The 20,457-nt window shown below is 38.0% G+C and overlaps 6 protein-coding genes and 2 non-coding genes across 8 annotated transcripts; 4 read left to right on the top strand and 4 right to left on the bottom strand.

Moving 5' to 3' along the window:
• Nucleotides 1-984: 984 nt before the first annotated feature.
• LOC129794673 (zinc finger protein 208-like) lies at nt 985-9,750 on the bottom strand. Its single transcript, XM_055835484.1, has 17 exons — nt 9,528-9,750; nt 9,081-9,473; nt 8,791-9,011; nt 8,216-8,723; nt 8,052-8,152; nt 7,238-7,460; nt 6,753-7,169; nt 6,571-6,686; nt 6,387-6,510; nt 5,918-6,316; nt 4,766-4,933; nt 4,307-4,696; nt 3,940-4,230; nt 3,438-3,845; nt 1,709-1,920; nt 1,455-1,620; nt 985-1,375 (listed from the first exon to the last, which is right to left on the bottom strand). The coding sequence occupies exons 1-17, from the start codon at nt 9,641-9,643 to the stop codon at nt 1,186-1,188; spliced, it is 4,443 nt and encodes a 1,480-aa protein (XP_055691459.1). The 5' UTR covers nt 9,644-9,750; the 3' UTR covers nt 985-1,185.
• Nucleotides 9,751-10,134: 384 nt separating this feature from the next.
• LOC129794727 (zinc finger protein 333-like) lies at nt 10,135-11,919 on the top strand. Its single transcript, XM_055835581.1, has 4 exons — nt 10,135-10,201; nt 10,516-11,097; nt 11,164-11,329; nt 11,393-11,919. Exons 2-4 carry the CDS (start codon nt 10,557-10,559, stop codon nt 11,883-11,885), a joined length of 1,200 nt encoding a protein of 399 aa, XP_055691556.1. The 5' UTR covers nt 10,135-10,201; nt 10,516-10,556; the 3' UTR covers nt 11,886-11,919.
• Nucleotides 11,920-12,255: 336 nt separating this feature from the next.
• Trnad-guc (transfer RNA aspartic acid (anticodon GUC)) lies at nt 12,256-12,327 on the top strand. The gene has a single exon. It is a non-coding gene; the product is annotated as a tRNA-Asp (tRNA).
• A 159-nt stretch (nt 12,328-12,486) lies between these two features.
• On the bottom strand, nt 12,487-12,558 carry Trnad-guc (transfer RNA aspartic acid (anticodon GUC)). Its single transcript has one exon. It is a non-coding gene; the product is annotated as a tRNA-Asp (tRNA).
• A 963-nt stretch (nt 12,559-13,521) lies between these two features.
• Nucleotides 13,522-14,553, bottom strand: LOC129794767 (zinc finger protein 774-like). The gene is made up of 2 exons (XM_055835625.1): nt 14,339-14,553; nt 13,522-14,270 (listed from the first exon to the last, which is right to left on the bottom strand). Exons 1-2 carry the CDS (start codon nt 14,434-14,436, stop codon nt 13,817-13,819), a joined length of 552 nt encoding a protein of 183 aa, XP_055691600.1. The 5' UTR covers nt 14,437-14,553; the 3' UTR covers nt 13,522-13,816.
• A 373-nt stretch (nt 14,554-14,926) lies between these two features.
• On the top strand, nt 14,927-16,626 carry LOC129794709 (zinc finger protein 235-like). The gene is made up of 2 exons (XM_055835557.1): nt 14,927-15,120; nt 15,186-16,626. The coding sequence occupies exons 1-2, from the start codon at nt 14,990-14,992 to the stop codon at nt 16,555-16,557; spliced, it is 1,503 nt and encodes a 500-aa protein (XP_055691532.1). The 5' UTR covers nt 14,927-14,989; the 3' UTR covers nt 16,558-16,626.
• On the bottom strand, nt 16,627-18,955 carry LOC129794703 (oocyte zinc finger protein XlCOF6-like). Its single transcript, XM_055835550.1, has 4 exons — nt 18,628-18,955; nt 17,786-18,558; nt 17,476-17,644; nt 16,627-17,283 (listed from the first exon to the last, which is right to left on the bottom strand). The coding sequence occupies exons 1-4, from the start codon at nt 18,753-18,755 to the stop codon at nt 16,788-16,790; spliced, it is 1,566 nt and encodes a 521-aa protein (XP_055691525.1). The 5' UTR covers nt 18,756-18,955; the 3' UTR covers nt 16,627-16,787.
• A 5-nt stretch (nt 18,956-18,960) lies between these two features.
• LOC129794741 (uncharacterized) lies at nt 18,961-20,379 on the top strand. The gene is made up of 3 exons (XM_055835596.1): nt 18,961-19,118; nt 19,188-19,754; nt 19,818-20,379. Exons 2-3 carry the CDS (start codon nt 19,216-19,218, stop codon nt 20,317-20,319), a joined length of 1,041 nt encoding a protein of 346 aa, XP_055691571.1. The 5' UTR covers nt 18,961-19,118; nt 19,188-19,215; the 3' UTR covers nt 20,320-20,379.
• Nucleotides 20,380-20,457: the final 78 nt, after the last annotated feature.

Genomic DNA, 20,457 nt, shown 5'->3' with positions numbered 1-20,457 from the left:
TGATTTATTTAAAAAGGTTAAATTGGCAGCAAGTACCAGTTCTGTCCTCCAGTGTTAAATTTACTTAAATGAAACCAAATGACAACGTTCTAACTGAAAAATGTTCTCTGAGAGCATCCATTGAATGAATATCATGATTAAAAAAGACCGCGCGTTTCAATGTTTCATGTGGTCACGAAAGGGTTAAACAAAAATCGGTCATAACTCGAAAATGACTTGACCGATTTTGACCAAATCTAACTCAAATGAAAGATCTCATTAATACTTGGAGGACCGAAAACTTTTTACCTACGCGGAGGATCCAAATATTAAATGTTTTCTTAATTGGAGATTTGCTTATTGAATGAGGATCGAAAGTTTAATTAATTCTTAATCTATTTCAACTTTCAAAACTAGAAATCCTCTAAATGTTAAAGCCTTACAAATGTTTAGAACATTGCAAGCTCCAAAACTGCCGCTAGAGGGCCTAAAATGGAAAAAAATCGAATAGTTTTCGATGAATATCTCGAAAACGCTATTATCGAATTTCTTAAACCAAAAAAACGTCTTTGGCCCCTTTTGTGTGAATTTAATGTAGGGGAGACCGGGGCTAATAAAGTCACTTAAGGGTTTGAAAAAAGCCAAAAAATTAATATTTCCTAGCTAGATAGAACAAAATGATCTGAGAAAGAGTTGTAGGGCAGTAAATTTCCTAAAGAAATGAGCTAAACATTTCGCTTTATGTTTGGGAAATATGATATTTTGAACTTTTTCTAAACCCTTAAGTGACTTTTTTAACCCCGCTCTCCCCTATTTAGAATTTGGAATAGCAATTAAATTCACAAAAATTTGAAAAAAATATAATATTTCATGTTTGGGTCAGCGTATGACCCAAGGAACTCGAAAGAGTTAAATTTTGGTATGTTGCCGATGAGATCAGGACCTTTCTATTGATGGTTCAAAATCGAAAATCTACAGAACAATGAGAACAATACTCTTATTTCATTTTTTTATATTTCATATTTATTTATTTATTACACTGAAATTACATCCAAATCATTGATATTTTTCCATTTATTTAATCCTCTGACTTAAGTGCAAAAAATACATCCAAAACACTTTTATGTCAATTCTTCCCTTTATTTTTACGTCGAAATCTGTAGTAAATACTCCAAAATAAAACTTCTTTTGCTCCCTTTAAGCAAATTAGTAGCTCACTTCGAAAAGATGGTGCGTTTCTTTGTGTTTGTTCAGGAGGAACACTGTTGAGAAGTTTTTAGAGCAAAATTCACATGGAAATGGATTTGGGAGACTTAAATGACTCGTCCGATGCTGCTTCATGCTCTCTGTGGTCTCAAATACCATACCGCACATATAGCAGGGGTAGACATCCTCACTGAAAGGAACAAAGTTTTTTTTTTTTCAAGAGTTTTATCCTTTAAACTCAATCTTTTAGTTAAAGATTAATCAATTACCTGAAATGATTAATTTGTATGTGCTCCCGGAAATCTTCTTGTCGCTTAAATGATGATCCACACGTGGCACACTCAAAGGGATCCTCTCCGTGAGACTCAAAATGTTCCTTAAGTGCTTCAATATTCTCACAAAGGGCATTGCAGACCGTACAAACGGGTGGACCATCTGCAAAAAATTAAATGTTTTTTTAATGAATTTTCTTTTCAAAGATTTTTTTCTTTTAAAAATGTCTTTTATCGTCGCATCCTCTCACCATTAGCATCAATTGGAAGATTCCCATGAAACTTCCTACAATGCACACGGAGGTTTGATCTATCAAGCATTGATTTGTTGCAGTAGAAACAAATCACCGTCCTGTCTTTGTGGACATTTTTGTGCTTCTCAAACTTCTCCTCCTGGCTAAAGGTCAACTTGCAAATTCCGCATTTATATTTCACTCCTTTTGGCTTGTCCTTTGGCAGCAACCTGTGTAAAACGAATCGTAAAAGGGACGTTAAAAATGACATTAGGAAAATACGAAAAAAGGATCAAGAAAATGATTTTAAAAGTTGGCAAAATAATTGTTATAGTTAAAAGGCTTAAAATAAAATAATAGGAGGACAGAATAAAATATTCAGGAGAGGCCAAAAATATACCGAGAAAAAAAGATATAAAAATTCTCTCTATAAAAAGAACTATAAAATGATTTTAAAATAAAGGATTAAACAATAAGTAATTTAAAAAAATAATTTAATAAACAATATATGTTTTTTCTCTAATAATTAACGTTTATTCTGACGTTTAATATTACTTCTTAAGTTCCTATTCTAATGTTTAATGGTTCCTTGTTTCTTCTACAAAGGAGTTCATGCACGGGCCATGTAAAAACTTTATCTATCGTAGAACATTTTTGACCCATTTCATCTTGTAGAGAATAAAAAATAGAATAGAACATCTTAAGAAAAACGCCTGTAAAAAAACATTTATTACAAAAAAAAATTGAAACATTTTTTAGAGGGACAAAAACTATACAAATGACGTCACAATATTTGAATTTTTTGGCAAACCTTTTTTTTGCACTTTTCTATGTGATTTAAGTGGAAATTGGGAAGTTTCTCTCGCGATTGTTCAATGTTTTTTGATTCTCTACAATATAGAATTAGTCAAAATTGTTCTGCGATAGAAAAAAGATTTTACATCGCCCGTGCATGAACTCCTTAAAGGTTTTTTTATCCGTTTACATTTATTCTAACGTTTGAAATTCCTTTTTCTCCGCTTGATGGTCTTTTCACATCGTTAAAAGTTTATTTTAATGCTTAAAACGGTTTCTTTTGCGCTTGATGTTTATTCTATTATTTATCATTTTTTTTCTAACTTGATATTTTTTGTTTGACGTAAATTCTTGCGTTTGAGATTTATTTAATGAGTTATACTGGTTATACTAGTGTTTCCTCTCTAATCTTTGATATTTTCATTTCAACGTTCGTTTTTTATTTTTTCAATTTTTCCAACACAACGTTTTTTTCTAACGTTTGAAGTACTTTTTATTGTTTTCTACGTTTTCTTTTTAACAAAATACGTAATTGTTTTCTATTGTTTGACCTTTTATTTAAACGTTCAGCATCTCTTTATAACGTTTGACGTTCATTCCGACATCTTACATTTCTTTTTTTTTTTCGGTTTTTAGCATTCTTTTGACGTTTATTCTAACGTTTGAATTTATTCAAACATTCTACGATTTAGAAATTCTTATAAACGTTTGAAAATAATTTTTTATGTTTAATTTTCCTTTGATTTAGAACCTTTAGAAAGCTTTAACTTTCAATGAATTTAGATAACCTAATAACTTTCCAAAATACGTTGCTGAAAAGGTCATAAAATTGCACAGAAAAATGTCTAAAAAATGCATTAAAAAAGGATTCATTAAAGAATTCCGAAAGACCTTAAAAAAATACTCAAAAGGGACAAAAAGACTTCAAAAAAAGATCAGAAAAAGTACTCACTCAGTGTGTTTTCGCTTCCTGTGCTTCCTTAGCCCACTGTCCGTTGTGAAGATCTTGTCACACAACGTACAGCTCCATGTTCTGAGTGAACTGTGGATGTGCATGTGATTGGACATTCGTTCCATTGTCCTGAAGATCTTCCCGCAAATTTTGCATGGATACCTATCTGGGGCATGAACTGTCTCCATGTGTATCCTGAGAAGGTCTTCATGGGCGAAATCCTTCGTGCACTTGTCGTAGGGACATTTGTGGTCACGAAAACCTGAATGTGTCACCATGTGTCGCCGTAGTAAAGCAGGACGCCTGAAGAGTCTTTCGCAGAAGCAACAAATGCGATCTTTCTTCGTTGTGTACGCATTAACGAACTCTTGGGCTGTCTTGTAGGGATGATTCTCCGGAATGGGGATCCTTCAAGGAAGAAGAAGCAACAACAACAAAAAAAAATAACTTTAGGAAGGAAAACTTCAAGAGAGGAAGGTCCAAGCCAGAGTAGGAGACTTACTTCGTAGGTTGAGGAATGGAAATTTCATGAATAGGAATGTCTTCTTCTACGTTTCCATCAAAATCCTCCATTACTGTCTCTACTTTTACATCCAGATCCGCTGAACTGACCTTCTTCTCAATGATGAAGGTCTCTGCTAGAGACTCATCAGCCTTCCCTTGCTTAATCCACTGATTTTTGACCTTGCGCGTGTGTATCTTTTGATGCCCCTCGAAGGTACTCTTCTTCCAAAAGGCCCTCTTGCATTTGTTGCAGAAATACTTCTTCTTCGAAACAGTTCCCGTTTCCTTCCTGCTCATGACAAAAAAGTGCAACGGTTTACGTCTGATCTAACTGGAATATTAGATCAGACGTAAGTCAAACATACCTGTAATGAACACGCAAAATGTGACATTTGAGCGTGAAGAAAGCTGTAAATTTCAATCCGCAGTGTTCGCACTCAAACTTCCGCGGCAACGTATGTCGCCTCAGATGCCGCTTGAGGTAGTCAGAATTCCGGAATTCCTTTCTACATATTTTACATGGATGCCTTTCTGATGCGTGAACCCGAACAAAATGGGCATTAAGGAGGTGTTCCTTGACAAAATCCGCCGGACATTTGGGGCATTTGTAGTCACGGAAACCGGAATGAACTAAAATGTGCAACTTCAGCAAAGCCGGTCTACTGTAGGACTTATCACAGAAGCAACACTTTCGATCACCCTGCTTCACGTACGCCTTCACAAAAGCTGCTGCCGATTTGAACCTTGAAGGTTTTCTGATCAGACAAAAAAAAGTCTTTTAGCTGAATTTCAGGGACTTTATCAGTTTTTTAAAGTATACTTACCCTGTCTCATCCAAAGTCGTTGAAGCTAGATGTCTTGAGGGGGAATCAGGAGTAATTATTTGCAGTATATGTCTCTCTTGATGCTTCCTATATGAAGATTTACTCCAACAATATTCGTCACAGTACGTACAGTACAGCCGCTTCCTTACAATCTTCTTTAAATTTTTGCTGTAAAACGAGGAAGATTGTAAAAAGGTTTGAACTGAACAGGAAGGTGTAGTTTCAAGACTTTCAAGTCGTTATGAGTCTGAAAGATCTGAACTGTTTCAAAAAGGCTAAGTATAGAGCTGAATTCATCTTCATCAGAACGGCTACAAACTTGTCTTCATTTCAGTACTAATCTTAAACAGAATAAAGCTGCATCAAAACAGCTCCTAACTGATTTTCTTCTTTGAACTGTTCAGAGGGGACTTCTTTAAATGTTTTGAAGACTTTACAACAAGGAATGAAGATATCGGTTTAACTGATCTTCATCAGGATAATTAGGATTTGATCTGAACTAAGTTGTAACAAAGCAGCTTCTAACTGATTTTCTTCTTTTAACTGTTCACAGGGGACTTCTTTAAATGTTTTGAAGACTTTACAACAAGGAATGAAGATATCGGTTTAACTGATCTTCATCAGGATAATTAGGATTTGATCTGAACTAAGTTGTAACAAAGCAGCTTCTAACTGATTTTCTTCTTTTAACTGTTCAGAGGAGAATTTATCTGGAACTTGCTTCAAATTGAACTGATCTTTGTCAAAAAAGATGAAGACTTTGCAACAAAGAATGAAGTTTACAGTTTAACTGATCTTCATCAGGATAACTCTGATCTGAACTAAACTGCATCAAAGCAGCTCTGAACTGATCCATCTATTCGGATGATTTCCTTGAATTTTATTCTTCATCAGAAATCTGTAAAGAACCTTCATCTTTATCGAAGCTCCTTTAGATTGAACTGATCTGTATTAAAACAGAGATGAAGGATCAGATACTCTGAAGAGCTCTGACTCGTTTTCATTAATCTATTCTCAATCGCATATTCTGTTCAATTTCATAAAAAAACACACAAAGCAAAAACAGATCAGAAGACATCCAGACAGTCTGAATAGATCAGATCTTCTCAACTTCCTGATCGAACCACAAAATAAAAACAATCTTCTACTTACTCGTAGTGAACCTTCTTGAAATGACATTTAAGTGCATAACGTGTCGTATATTTCCTGCTGCAGATCTCACACTCATATTTAATCTCCTGATGTCGCTGCAGATGCTTCGTGAGGTAGGCTAACTGCTTAAATTGCTTCCCGCACAAATTACAAATGTGCTTTGAATGATTTTCCTTTACATGCTCCTCAAGAGCTTCGGGACTGTCAAAAACTTCTTTGCAATCAGTCCTGAGGCACTTGTAGTCCTTTATACCGGCATGACTTAGGATGTGTTTCCTGAGTAAACGATGCTGAGGGAAGACTTTACCGCATTCGTAGCACGTAAAGTCTGTACGTCTCATGCATTCATTCACAAAATCCTTGACTGTATCGAATTTAAGTGGATCCGGAGGGGTTTTACTACAACAAAACAATCAAAGTTCAATCAGTCAAAGAGTCTTGGAAGGGGAGAAAGTATTTGTTAACGTACATGTGTTTGTTTTTGGAGATTAATTCTGATTCAGAATTCTCCTCCTCTACGATACCATCAATGCAAAAGACGTTCTCCTTCTTCACTTTTAAATCTTCAAAGGCCATCTCATTGTCTGAAGCAGCTGCAAGAGAAGCATGACGTGTAAAGACTGCTTTGATCTGATTAAACAAGCTCAACTTACTTTCATCAGCATGTTCATGCTCTTCTCTGTGCTTCAGATACAATCGCTTAATTGTAAAGATCTTCTTGCACCGATCACAACTATACTTGGTTCTGTTTGACGCACCATGTTCCTTCCTGAGAATTAGGAGTCAGACCGTCAGAGTCAAAACTACTACACTTCAAAACTACTAGGAAACTTACTTGTAGTGAACTTTTAGATGAAATTTCAGTTTGTCCCGTGAATCATACACGAGATCACAGAAGCAGCATTCATACCGTATTATTGAGTACTTGTGTCGCCTCTCATGCCGTCGAAGGTAGTCGGAATTCTTGAAAACCTTCCCGCATTGCTTACAGGGGTGACGTTCCTTTGTATGAACTGTTGACAGATGAGATTGCATTAGGACTTCACTGAGAAATTCCTTTTTGCACTTTGGGCATTTGAATTCCTTCAATCCTGAATGCACCACAATGTGCTGCTTCAGCTGAAAGAGGTGATTGAAAGTCTTCTGACAGAACGGGCAGGTACGATCTGTATCCTTAACATAGGCCCTAAGAAAGTCAGCTTGTGTGGAAAATGAATGATCTTCTGGAAGATTTTGCTTCGGTGGTTTTTCCCTAAAACAGAAGAAATTACTCTTTGTAAAAACCCCCGTTAAACTCATTAGGAGCTTTAATCTTCTTACACCGGTGGTGGTTGTTTTAAGTCTTTTAAGTAGACCAGTTTTACATCTGAAATGATTTTGTTTTCTCCTTCATCTTCATCCACCCAGAAATTTTCAAATGCATCATTGGGATGTTCATCGAAATAATTCTCTTCCCCATCATTGAATGCTTCATCGAGGTATTCAGGTTCCTCAGAAGGATCTAATGTTTCAACTGTGTAGACATTCTCTTCTTGGTAGTCTTCTACATAAACGATCATATCGGTTAAAAATGTTTGAACAAAGGAAAATTAATTTTTAAATGATTTAAAAAAAATGTAAATTTTTAGTATTCCTGTAGCGTCCCTTTATGCGAATACAGCGCCACTGATGCTTCAATTTCAAACACTAAACACGTAGCGCTGGTGTCACTGAAAGGGACGCTGATAGAACAAAAAGGCTGCCATTTTCTTTCTTATTTTCGTTTTCTTTATTTTTTTTTTAATGTTTTTCACTTTCAATCCATTGGATAGCAATAAATCTATTCAAGGATTTGTTTAAGGATTTTTTCTTTAAATTAAAAAAACGACATTAATAGATTACTCCTTATAGAGAAAAGTCTGAATTTTCTGACTTTTCACGACATGTTAAGACACCAAAATAACCTTCCTAGCTACGCCTCAGTTTTATTTTGTTTCATTGTTTTACCGTAGGCGCTGGTTTCGCTAAAAAGGACGCCCCCAGTTCCGCCATATTTTTTTCTTTTAACAATTTTTTATTATTTTCTCCACATTTATCACTTTTTTGGATTCCTTTTGCATTTTTTATTTTTAAAAATTAAATTTAGCAAACTTACCTGGGAGTTCTGTTACCTCTGGAACCTCCAGAACTTCTTCATTTTCCTCCGTTTCTTTTTTCAACTTTTTCTTCAACTTCTTCATCATTGGAGATGTTTTGCTGGAAGAATAATGAAATTTCATTGAATTCTCCTTAAATTGGATATTTTTGAATCTTCCTTACTTATCATGAAAGGTCATCACGTGATCCTCAAGGTATTCAGGGCGTGTGAAGGTACTCTTACACACGGAACAGGTGAAAGTCTCAGGGTTTCCGTGTGTTCTCTTCATGTGCTTCTTGAGGTAGGTGGCGTTCTGAAAGACCTTCCCGCACACCTTGCACGGATGTTCCTCCTGCACGTGACACAGCATGTGCTCATGAAGGGATTCATGATGTGCAAAGACTTTGAGGCATTTTGGGCATTTGGATTCATCTATACCTGAATGCTTCAACATGTGCCGTCGAAGCATTTCTGTTCGCGGGAAAATTCTCTTGCAGAAGCCACACTGAACGTCTCCAGGCTTCACGTGGGCTTCGGCAAATTCCCAGGATGTCTGGAAGTTGTGTTTAATGATTTGAAGGACTTTTGCACCATCGGGTGTTGTTTCCATTGGTTCTGGACTCATTCTGGGGTGATATTCTTCCCAGATTACATCGATCTTCCTATTGGCTGCAGTGTCTGAGGATTTAACTGCAGAGAAATGGGGATTTTTAGTGTTTTTTTTGCAAAGAAAATTAAAGAAAATTGTTAATTTTACCTTTCCGCTGCCTTGGAAGCATAATTGGTTGATCCGGATGGACTCTCCGGCAGTGCTTCTTGAGATTCTGCCGGTCTGAGATCTTCTTGTTGCAGTAAAAGCACATCTTTGACTTATCCTTGTGCAGATCCTGATGCTGTAGGTACTTTGTCTTCTGCCAGAAGATCTGTTTGCACACCTCACACGTAAACTTCCTCCGCAGAATCTTTCCCTTCTCATGGCTGGAATTTCAATGTACAAGATTCAGGTTCAAACTCAAATCAAATTCCAAGAAATTGGTCATGACTTACCAGAAATGGACACTCTTCATGTGACTCAGGAAGATGTCTCTCGATCCAAACTTCCCTTCGCAGATTTCACACTCAAATTCCTTCTTTAATTTGTGTCGCCGCTCATGCCGACGCACATAGTCCTGATTCGGGAAGGTCTTTGGGCAGAATTGGCAGGGAAAATTTCCCTTTTCGTGAATCTTCCCATGTGCCACAAGCAAGTCCCTGTTAGCGAAGGATTTAGGGCATTGACTGCATTTGTAGCCTTTGAAGCCCGAATGAATCATCACGTGTTGCCTCAGTGTTGCTGGCCTGTTGAATACTCTCCCACAGAAAGGGCATTTCCGGTCTTTCTTCCCCACAAAAGTTTCAACAAATTCCAATGAACTCCTTATCACTGGATCAACGTAGGCTCTGCAAGAAAAGTTCCTGGAATCTCAAATCTCCTGGATTAGCAAAAATACTCACCCACTGCCACTGGGATTGTCTTGCAAAGCATCCCCGGAAGCTTCATCCTCTGGCTCAGTTTCCTTGAGAATTTCTTCTCCCTTCTGCACCATTAAACTCCTATCTTTCTTCTTCATCACTTTTCGGCCAAGAAACTCCAAAACATTTAAGGAAAATAGCTTGAAAAACGAATTTTCATAAAGTTTTCTAGCTTTGTTTTGCTTTTTGACGCGGGTGATAGTAAAAACGTCAAAACCGTCGAGGTTAGACGAAAATTTTTAGAGCGGGAGTGCAACATAACCTAACTTTCACTTCCCGCCAAGGTAAGTTCCTTTTTTTGGAATTCTTTTCAACCGGATTAATCGTCTACTTAATTTATTCATTACTTAATCGCTAATTAACTATTCTAAAGTTCTAAATAGCCATAAAATGATCAAATTAATGAAACTGTGAGAACTAATTCATTCCCTCTTGAATGAATCTCTTAAGTTAAAAGTCCAATAACAAGGAATTTTTATTTAAGAGAAACTGATGAAATGGAAATTGAGTTGTCTCACATTAACTATAGAATTTAAATATTTCTATGAGAGCTATGAGAGTCACAGGGAATACAGGACAACCTAATATTTTGACAACTTATTAGCAAAAATTCATTGGAGAAAGTTTGTTTTCTGCCCAAAAATTAGTTAAAAATTGTAAGTATTTTGCCTTATTTCCTTTATCTTAAAAATCTATTTTTTTGCTATTTCATGGAAATTATTTAAAATTGCTGTTTGGATATAATTTTTTCAAGTTTCCGGGGTGAAAAGAAAAACAATGGGTGGGGTCAAATGAAGCATAGTTCTTTTTCCTCAGTTTTATTGATTTTCAAGCACATTTATTTAGATGAAAGACATAAAATATCTTTTATTTTATTAAAATCGTTTAAAATTTCGGAAAAATAGAGGGAAATCTTGAGAAAATGAGCCAAAAAAGCTAAAAATTCAAATTAATTGCATTTTTATTGCAGTTCCTGATTTACGACATTTGAAATCAAAGAAACAGATAAAAATGGTCAGGAACTATCAGCGCAAGAAACCTCCACTTGATACGGAAAAACTAACTCAGGCAATTAATCTGTTGCAAAGTGAAAAAGTATCAGTAAGACGGGTAGCCAAGACGTTTGGTCTGAATTACTCAACACTCACTCGCTACCTAAGAGCCATCCAGTCTTATGATCCCCACGGGACACTGCACGCAATCACCCCGTCCGATTTGCCAACAATATGTTCGAAAAAGACACGAACGGTGTTCTCTGTGGCACAGGAGGAATCTCTGGTGGAGTATCTGAATCAGAATACTGATCCGCATTTTGGGCTAACTTCGAGGGATGTGAAGGTGTTGGCGTATCAATTTGCAAAAAGTCTGAAGATCATTGTTCCCGGATGGGAGGTGAACGGAATGGCGGGAAAAGAATGGCTAAAGAGTTTCCACACGCGCAATCCTTCATTGATTATCCGGAAACAGGAAGGACATGGAGATTGCCATCGAACTGTAATTAACAAGAAGAATATTGCTAGATTTATTGATGAAATGCGTGGTGTCAAAGAAGGTGCAGGATTAACTGATTCCTGTCCAGCAGACGTTATCTTAATGAATTTTTCTCTTATTTTTGTAGAATCTTCCATTTCCTGCACAATTTGCGATGAAACATTTGAAAATTTAGACGATCTAACGCAACATATTGAACTTCATGAGGATTCAGTCCTTTTTGAGTGCGCTCATTGCTTTAAGAAATTCCCCAACAAATTTGCCCTTTCATCTCACATTCGGCATCACAGGAAGTTAGTTTCCTGATCTACTATAGCTCTCAGTTTGAGCGCATTTAACATGAATTCTTTTTGTAGGTTGCTAAATGATGAGAAGCGCAGCGACGATGAACTCTTCTCCTGCCCAACGTGTGGAGACATAATACGTGGAAAGTACCATTTTCACGATCATCAAGCAGTTCACATGATTGAGAAGCCTTTTGTATGCGACATCTGCCAGATGCGCTTCCAGAACAAAGTAGCTCTGACGGGGCACACAAAGAGGCTACACACCTGGGAAGGACAGAAGTTCAAATGCCCCAAATGTGGCTTCATCTTCAAGTATTTGGGGAATTTGAGGAAGCACACAATGAAGCATCAGCAGCTAACAACCAAAAAGATTCAAAAGAAGACTTATGTGAAGAGGCTCAAACGTGAAGACGCACCAATCTACCCTGTTGATCCCACATTGATTAAGACCGAGGAGGAGGAGGAGGATGATTTGAATTTTGAGAGTGAAATTGATCTTTCTGCAACGGTTAAAGTTGAGGAAGATCCCTTCTGGGGAATTAAGCAGGAAGTTGATGAATAAAACCCTGAAGGGTACATATTATAAAATCCATAAACATGTCTTTTTTATATTTTTAAAGAGTCCTTAAGGAGTCTTTGTTTTGAAAAAGCCTTAAAGGATGTGATCTTGCAAAGATCTTAAATGGTTTATCGTCTAAAAGAAGTCTTGAAGGATTCTTGATCTTAAAGAAGTCTTGAAGAATTCTTGATCTTGAAGGAGTCTTCATGAATTCTACGTCTTGAAGAAGCTTTAAAGGATTCTTCGTTTTTATTAGAAGTTTTAAAGGATTCTTGTTCTTTAAGGTTTTCAAGACGGGATTTCCCGAATAATTTATTAGGAATTGGATGGCGTTGAATTTAAGAAGCAACTCTGTTCCGGACATTAGTATGTGTCCTCGGTAGTATAGTGGTCAGTATCCCCGCCTGTCACGCGGGAGACCGGGGTTCGATTCCCCGCCGGGGAGGATTTTTTTTCAACTTTTTCTTCATTAATATTTCTTTATTTAATGATTTTTTGAAGAATTAATGAATAATTTTTCACCGAAATTCAATTCTTGAGGAATTTTATGCAAAACTTTGGAAGAAAAAATAATTTTAGAAAGGAAAAAGTTGAAAAAAAAACCCTCCCCGGCGGGGAATCGAACCCCGGTCTCCCGCGTGACAGGCGGGGATACTGACCACTATACTACCGAGGATACGTTTAAACTCGTGCAAAGTTTCTATGCAAGTTAATGGGAATTTTCTTTAACCTTTTTCATCGTTTAATTTTGAATTCAAGAATTTTTTTTATTTTTTTTTCTAATGTTTAATTTTTCTATTTCTTTCAGAGGTAAGTTCTTAGCAGAAGAAGTTCCAGAAGAGTTTTAATTTCAACAGACTGTGAGTGAGTAAATTTAATTATTCCCTTCATCTATGTATTTCGTCTAATTCTATGACCTGAAAAATCAGCTTTTTAAAAAAAAATCATTGAAATCTCCACAGATGATAAACAATGATTAATTCCTTTGTTATAAATTAAAATAAGATTTAATAATTTAAGATTTAAAATAAGTCTTACAAACAAATATGGAGGAATAACGAAAAAACAAAATGTGAAACTTTACAAGAACGCCCAGAAGATTAGCTAACTGTATTTAAAAATGAAAGTTACGAAATAAAAAGCCTATGATTTGAGGAAGCATAAGCTGCAAATAGAGTCCTTTAATATTAAAAAAAAAACTGAAATAAAATCAAATCTTTATAATTTGATCCATTTTTTCAAATTTAAAAATATTTTTTCAATAAACCATGTCCGAGTAGAAGAAGCCTAACTCATAAAGAGGCCAAGGAAGTCATTTTTTTCATTAAAAATGTCAGAGAATACTGAAAATAAGGCGAAAAATTAGCAAAAATCAATCTAATAGATGAAATTAGATTGAATAGGGGCGTGGTTTACACATCACTAAAAATGAATACACACCTTTCTCATTTGAATAAAATCCTTTAGATTCAAAGGTACAAAAAAATTGATTTTTCATCTGATTTTCCCCTTCAATTCTTTTTAAAGGTGAAAATGATTATTTTTCCACCCACGTTCCTTCCATTTGAAGGTCATTTGAATGCTCAAAGCCTCGCAAAAATGATGAAATTCCTTCCTTTGGCAAAAAGAAAATTAAATATTCTGTTGGAATTTATATTTTTCTTTGATTTAAAAATACAAATTTCATTGGGAATTTGGTACTTAAATTCATTACATACAAGCTACATTCTCTTTAATATCATCAATTCATCTTATCTTACATTTTGTACAGAATTCTTCCGGTTTGATCGTCCTTTTTACATTTTATCGCAATCATTGTCATTTTTCCCAGCATTTCTATGTCTTATATTTTCTTTGTGGTTTTTTTCTCTGCTTCTGTGATGTGCTGGTGATGAGATTCATTTGAAGATTTGTTGGAGAAAAAAAAAGAATTCCTACCAGACATGAAATTCTTCGTAATGCTCAACAATTTCAATGTGTTTAATAAACACCTCCCCGCATTTATCGCAATGATAACTTCTGTCCGATGATCTCTTGAAACTCAATTCCTTTGGCTTCCGCCCACTCTTGCAAGTTCTCTCTTCCGGTGAATCTGGTGGGCTCCTTGAGGGTTTCTTCTTTCGTCTTCCGCGCTTTGTAACACCTTCAGCAGCGCTCTTCACGTTATGTCGTGCTTTCATGTGGGCAGTGAGCTTTGCTTTCTCCGGGAAGGACTTAAAGCACTGCCGACAGTGAAACTTCTGGACTTTCTGATGCTTCACCATGTGGACACGCAGATGGGATTCCTCGTAGAAAGTCATTTCGCACGTTGGGCATTTGTGATTACGCTCCCGGAATTCAGTTATAACAAACTGAACCACCTCCTCTGCTGGTTCGTCCTTTAAACATCTACAACATTGAAAGATTTAATGGAAAATTTATTAAATTTTGGAGATTTTTTCTTCTTGAGGACTTACGATGATCCTGACAGTTGCGTAGGGATATCTTCATGGCATTCCTTCTTGGGAATAAAATTTCCCATGAAAAGAACTTCATCTTCTTTTGCATTCTCCATCACTTCCTATTGTATTTTCACTTGTCCAGGAAATGCCGGAAAAACTTTTTGTGAGAAAAGCGCGAATGCAGTTTGTTTTGGTTTGCGATTGACGTTTTAGACGAGTTTTGTCAATGAATTTTCATTGAATGAAAAAAAGGGATTTTGTCTCTTAATTCTCTTCAACATCTTAAATTAAGAGATTTTCTTTTTAACACTGGAGGACTTTATAAGGGCATGAGGTAATGAAAAAACGTTCTGTTGCAGAAAATAAAATTTGTTTCTTTTGGGAATATACTTGAAAGGACTATACTGAGCTAAACAAGAAAAGGTCCACAGCTCCTTCGTGAACTTCGTAGTCCTCCTTTATAATTGATTCCTGCCAGGATGTATCTTCCGGATCTGTTTGAAAGTCTGTTGTAAGAGATGTCCAGTCCAACGTCTTCTAGCCTCCAATTTGATTATTTCGACGTATTTAAATGTCAGACAAACCAATTTTTGACATCAGATTTTGTTAACTCGTCTAAACTAGTGGTAAAGAAATAACTTCTGGTGAGGAAGAATTTAAGGAAGAATGGAAATAAAGCATGAAAAGAATGATGAATTCTTAAATTGTGTCTTTATTGAGGAAGACTACAGTATTGACGATCAATTTGATCCACTTTCCTGCATTGTAAAGAAGGAGGAAACTGAGGAAGTTGATGTGTAAGTTAACTAATAAGCTCTGATCATCAATCCTGTTGCTTCATCTGATTGTTGAAAATTTCCAGGAAACCAGATTTTCCCTTCTGGGATCGAGATCCAGATGAATCAGTTGATTTTAAGGATCCTCCTCCACCAGATGACGATTCTAATTCCACAGGATCCTTTAGAGACTCCAAGGAAGAGCTGAAGGTGCTTGTAAATGATGCTCCAGCAACAGCAGCAGGTGATGAAACAGCTGCTAACGAGGCTGCTGATGAGAAAATTATTACAAAGAAGGAGCACAAATGCCCGGATTGCGGGAAAGTCTTTGACACATCGACAAGGCTGAAGAGACATCTGGGATCACATGAAAAACGACGCCTCAAGGAAGCTGCTGGTGCTACGGTGAAGAAGCCAAAGAATAAAATTTGCCAAACATGTGGTAAAGCTTTTGCAACAAATCAAAAATTGAACCGACACATTGCAACTCATGCCAAGCATGCAGAGGAGGAGGAAGATCCTGCTGGGATTAATAGGATGCACAAATGTCCTAAATGTGGCAAAGGATTCTCCTATCCATCCACCCTTAAGCGCCACATTGACACCCACACGGATGATGATGGGATAGTCAAGCTCTTTCAGTGTCGGGAATGCTCGAGATTCTTCCCAACGAAGCTAAAGTTGGAGCTGCATCAGCAATTGCACACGGATAAGGCGCTAATTTGCAACATTTGCAGCAAACGCTTTACGAAGATCTTTAATTTGGAAGCTCATATCCTCCGGCATACCACTGAAGGGAAATTTCTCTGTGAGGAATGCGGCAGGAAGTTCAACAGTGACCACAACCTACGTACGCACATCTTCCGCATCCACAATCCACGTTCACGCGAGGAAACGGCTGTTCTGTGCAATCTCTGTGGGAAAGCCTTCTTCGACCAGAAAGCCTTTGAGAGGCATGAGGTGGTGCACACGGATGTACGCACCGTTCCCTGCCCACTGTGCCCGATGATGTTCAAAACAGCCCAGAATCGCAACATTCACATGACCATCCACACGGGAGAGAAGCCACATGCCTGCAAAATCTGTGGGAAAGCCTTCCGGCGGTACAGCTGGCTCAAAACTCACATGTTTGTACATGGAAATGACCGGAAGGACTGCCCCTACTGCAAGACATGCACCAAAAGTATCTACCTCCGGAAGCACATTGTTACCAAGCATCGTGGCCTACCCGTTCACATCACAGACGGACCAATGGGCTGTACAATCTGCAAGGAAGTCTTTGCAACACTCAATGAACTCAAGGATCACGTTGAAGTACATTCCACTTGTGAGGAACTTCCGGATGCAGCAGCCCAAACGGAAACTCCAAAGGATTCTGCTGAGCAACAGGAAGACCGTCAAAATGTCCAAAAAGTTCCGGAAGAAGAGGAAAAAGGAATCAAATTAGTGGTGCTGTAGAAGAATTTCTCTTAAAAGCTTTTAAATTTCCTTTTAAAAGCTTTTAAAATAAAAATCTGATGCGATGAATGAGTTTCTGTTGTGTTCTCCCTACATACATGTGCACACACAAAATTTATTTTGCCTTCTAAATCACAAAAAGGATATTTTAAACATAAAATTTATTTAATTAAAAATAATAAAAGTCTAAATATTGCATCTCAGCTTCCGGCCACGTATCACAGAGTCCCCTACTTTGAAGAACTTCCAATGGAATTTTCAGCTAATTTTGAAATTTCCTTAATGTGCATCTTCTCATGTTTCGTCATGCTCCTTTTATGCTTTAGGCGTACCCCACAGATTTTGCATGGGAACATAAGATCCCCATGTTGCTCCTTCATGTGTTCATCCAGCAATCGCTTCCCGCGGAACATTTCCCCGCATTGTGGGCACGTGAATGTATCCGGCGTGGTTTCATGCTTCCTCTCATGTTCCCGCAAACTCCGCTTCTGCTTCAACTTTATCCCGCAGATTCGACACTCAAACACGGGCCTTTCGTCGTTGTGCAATGCCCGCATGTGGCGCATGAGGAAGGGTTCATTCTTGAAGGTTTTCCCACAGAGGGAGCACTTGAATGGCCTGTCAGTGCTGTGGGTTGATTGATGAATTTGCAAATTTGTCCTTCCATGGCACTGTTGACCGCACACGGTGCACGCGAAGAGGGTAATGTTGCTCATTCGGGGGATTCTGTGGCAAAAAAATGGAGTCAGTGAGTGGAACGTAAAGAAACGTATTAGGAGGGTCTGAAGAGGGTCCAAGCCATTAATGACGTCGTATTTGAAGGGTTTTGGTATCGTACGCAAACTAAACGAACGGAAACAGCACGACACCAGTCAGAAAAGTCAGTAAGTCGGTCAGGAAGTACCTAAAGAGCTTCACCTGTAATGAACAGTCTGAATGTGCTCCTTTACACGAATCTTTGTGATGAATTTCTTCCCGCAGAAAGCACACTCATAGAGCTTCTCAATAGGATGAGCAACAACGTGTTCCTTTAGCTGATCCAACGTCTCAAAGACTTCATTGCAGATTCTACAGGAGACTGGTCCGTCTGAAGATTGAATAAACGTTAAAACTTCTATCATTTTAAATTTCCTTTTAAAAGCTCTTAAAATAAAAGTTTTATGCGATGAATAAGATTCTGTTGTGTTCTCCCTACATAGACGGGCTCACACGTCCAGGACACTCCTACCTTTGATTTCCGTTGGCATCCCTCGATGGTAGTTAGCCATGTGCCACCTAAAGGCAGCACGACTCCCATTAACCTTTTGGCAGTAGGGGCACGTTGTGAAGGTCTCTGTGTGCCTTCGGCTGTGCTTCCGGAGCATTGCTTCGTATTTGAATGTCTTCTGACACACCTGGCATTGAAGGGGTTTCTCCGACGCATGCATCTGCACGTGCTCACGCAGCGCAGCTTCATCTGCCAACTTCATGGGGCATTTGGGGCAGAGTCTGTAGCCCATGTGGAAGTTCTGGTTGTGTTCCCATCGTGCCTTAACCGTCTTAAACAACTTCCCACATTTATCACATTCAAAACTCTTCCCATCTGTGTGCCGTCGTGTGTGCTTCTTCAAATACTCCACATCTTTAAATTTCTTCCCACATTTGGGGCATTCCTGTGTCTTCTCGGCATGTGTCTTAAGGTGCTTTTTCAGGTACAGCAAATTCTTGAAGCTCTTCTCGCAGTGCGTACAGGCAAAGGGTGTTGCCTCTGTGTGGGTTTTCCGGTGACTCTCAAGCCTCTCAGGGGTGGCAAATGCCTTTGGGCACTGCGGGCAGGAGAAATTCCTCTCATTTGTGTGAGTGGAAATGTGTTTTTTGAGATCCTTTGCCCTTTGAAAGGAACTGCAGCACAGTGAGCAGCTGTACTTTCCCGTGTGGACTTCTGTTATCACAAATTTGACTCTTTTTTGCTTTTCCTGGCTATGCTGATTTTCCTGGCACTCCTGGGATGCTTCCAAAGGTCTAAAAAAGATTTTTTTTTAACACAGATTTCTTTGAAATTTTCTTTGGGAGGATATTTGGAAGGCTTACGGTTTAAGATCAATTTCACTGATTAATGGCTTCTCCTCTTGAACGACATATTCTTCCTTGACAATACTCAGATCCAGGAATTGATCTTCTGGTTCTTCTGCATCCTTCGGTTCAGTTTTGATATCCATTTGAGATTTTCTGGTTTCTTTGGAAATTTTATTTTAAAGAAAATTCCATTCTCTGATTATCCTTTTCTTCAAAGTGGAAAACTTTTTGAGTTTTCCTTGTCCTGGACACGGTTTATTCATCGAAAGGATGAGAAAACCCCCAAAAAGAATCCCAGAGAATCCAAAATATCAGAATTTTAGACGAAAATTTGACAAAACTCGTCTAAAGAACCAATTCAATGCTCAAAGAAGAAGCAAGAGAATAGTGTGTTCAGTGGAAGTCGTGGAAGTGAATCCAGAAGTAAGAGATTAGCTGAAAAGAAGCAAATTGAGTATCCAGAAAGGGTACTAGAGGAATCCTGCTGTCTATCTTTTCAATCAGCTGTAAGTCCTACAATAATCCCAAAAGAATTTCCTTTTATCTTAAATTTTATTCTTCATCCGAAATTACAGGAATTCACCGGATGATCCAATAAGAAATATGAGCAAGAAAGAAGATTTCGATTATTATTCTTCCTCAAAATTGAAACGGAAGACAATTTCACTTGAGAAGAAACGTGAAATAATCACCCGGAAGGATGCTGGAGCAAAGAATCGTGATCTTGCTGAAATGTATGGCTTGAGTAGATCAACAATTTCCTCAATTTTTGCCCAGAAGAAGGCAATTATGAAGAATAAACCAGCACTGGGGTATTCCCGGCTGTCTGAGGTCAGGCAGAGGAAGACAATTGTTTCCGAAATGGAAGATATGCTGATGGTGTGGATAATTGAGCAACAAATGAAGGGACAACCAAATAGTCAGGAAGTTATCTCAAATCAAGCAAGAATTCTCTATGAACAGCTAAAGGCTTCTGAAAAACATGCCAAGAGTTCCGAAGAGGAGGAGGAATTCAAAGCTAGTCGTGGGTGGTTTGTTGGCTTCAAGAACAGGGGCGGACTGCAGAAGATTGCAATACATGAGGGGGATGGGAATGTCCCGGTCGATGGGAAGCCCACAAAGCCCAGAGTTTTGTACATTGTGTGAGTATCCGCGGGAGGGGGGATTTTATAAAATTATTTTTAACCAAATCTCTCTCCCCACAGGAAGCCTTCAGAGATTGAGGAGGATAGAAAACTCCTCATCTGCCCACGTTGTAGTTGTGAGACAAAAGGACGAAAGGAATTCATTAAGCACCTGTCATCCCACACCGTAGACAAAGCACCAGTTGAAAGGAAATATCCCAAAAGGACTCCTCCGGATGCTGCTGCCAAGAAGACCCCAAAGCCCCATGTGGAGAAACCAAAGGAATATCCATGCGACATTTGCGGGGGTCGCTACAAATTCCTCTCGAGCTTCCTCAAACATTTGCAGATTCACGAAGAGGAAGCGGCCCTTATGCGTGAGCAACAAGCCACTGAAGAGGACATTGAGCAGGAAATGGAGGAAGATGTAAAAGAAGATGCAGCATCTGAAGATCCGCTGGGGATTAAGACTGAATCGGAAGATGAGGAGGACGCTGCATCAGATGAGGAAGACACTGATCTACAAGAAGGAAGTTCTGAGAATTTCTATCAAGTCCTAATTAAGACAGAGAAGAAAGCATAAAAAGGAAGGATTCTTAAGCTGGAGCTGTGAGATTTCAATAAATTGTCATTCTTTGTAATATATTCGGCCTTTTCCTGATGCTACAACCACTACTAAGTTTCCCAAATGAACGTGAAAAATCAAAAAAAAAAAATAAAA

Source organism: Lutzomyia longipalpis, chromosome 4 (assembly GCF_024334085.1).
Source record: "Lutzomyia longipalpis isolate SR_M1_2022 chromosome 4, ASM2433408v1".
Lineage (NCBI taxonomy): Eukaryota > Metazoa > Arthropoda > Insecta > Diptera > Psychodidae > Lutzomyia > Lutzomyia longipalpis.
Note: the sequence above shows the minus strand (reverse complement) of the source record. Positions and strands in the feature narration are given on the sequence as shown.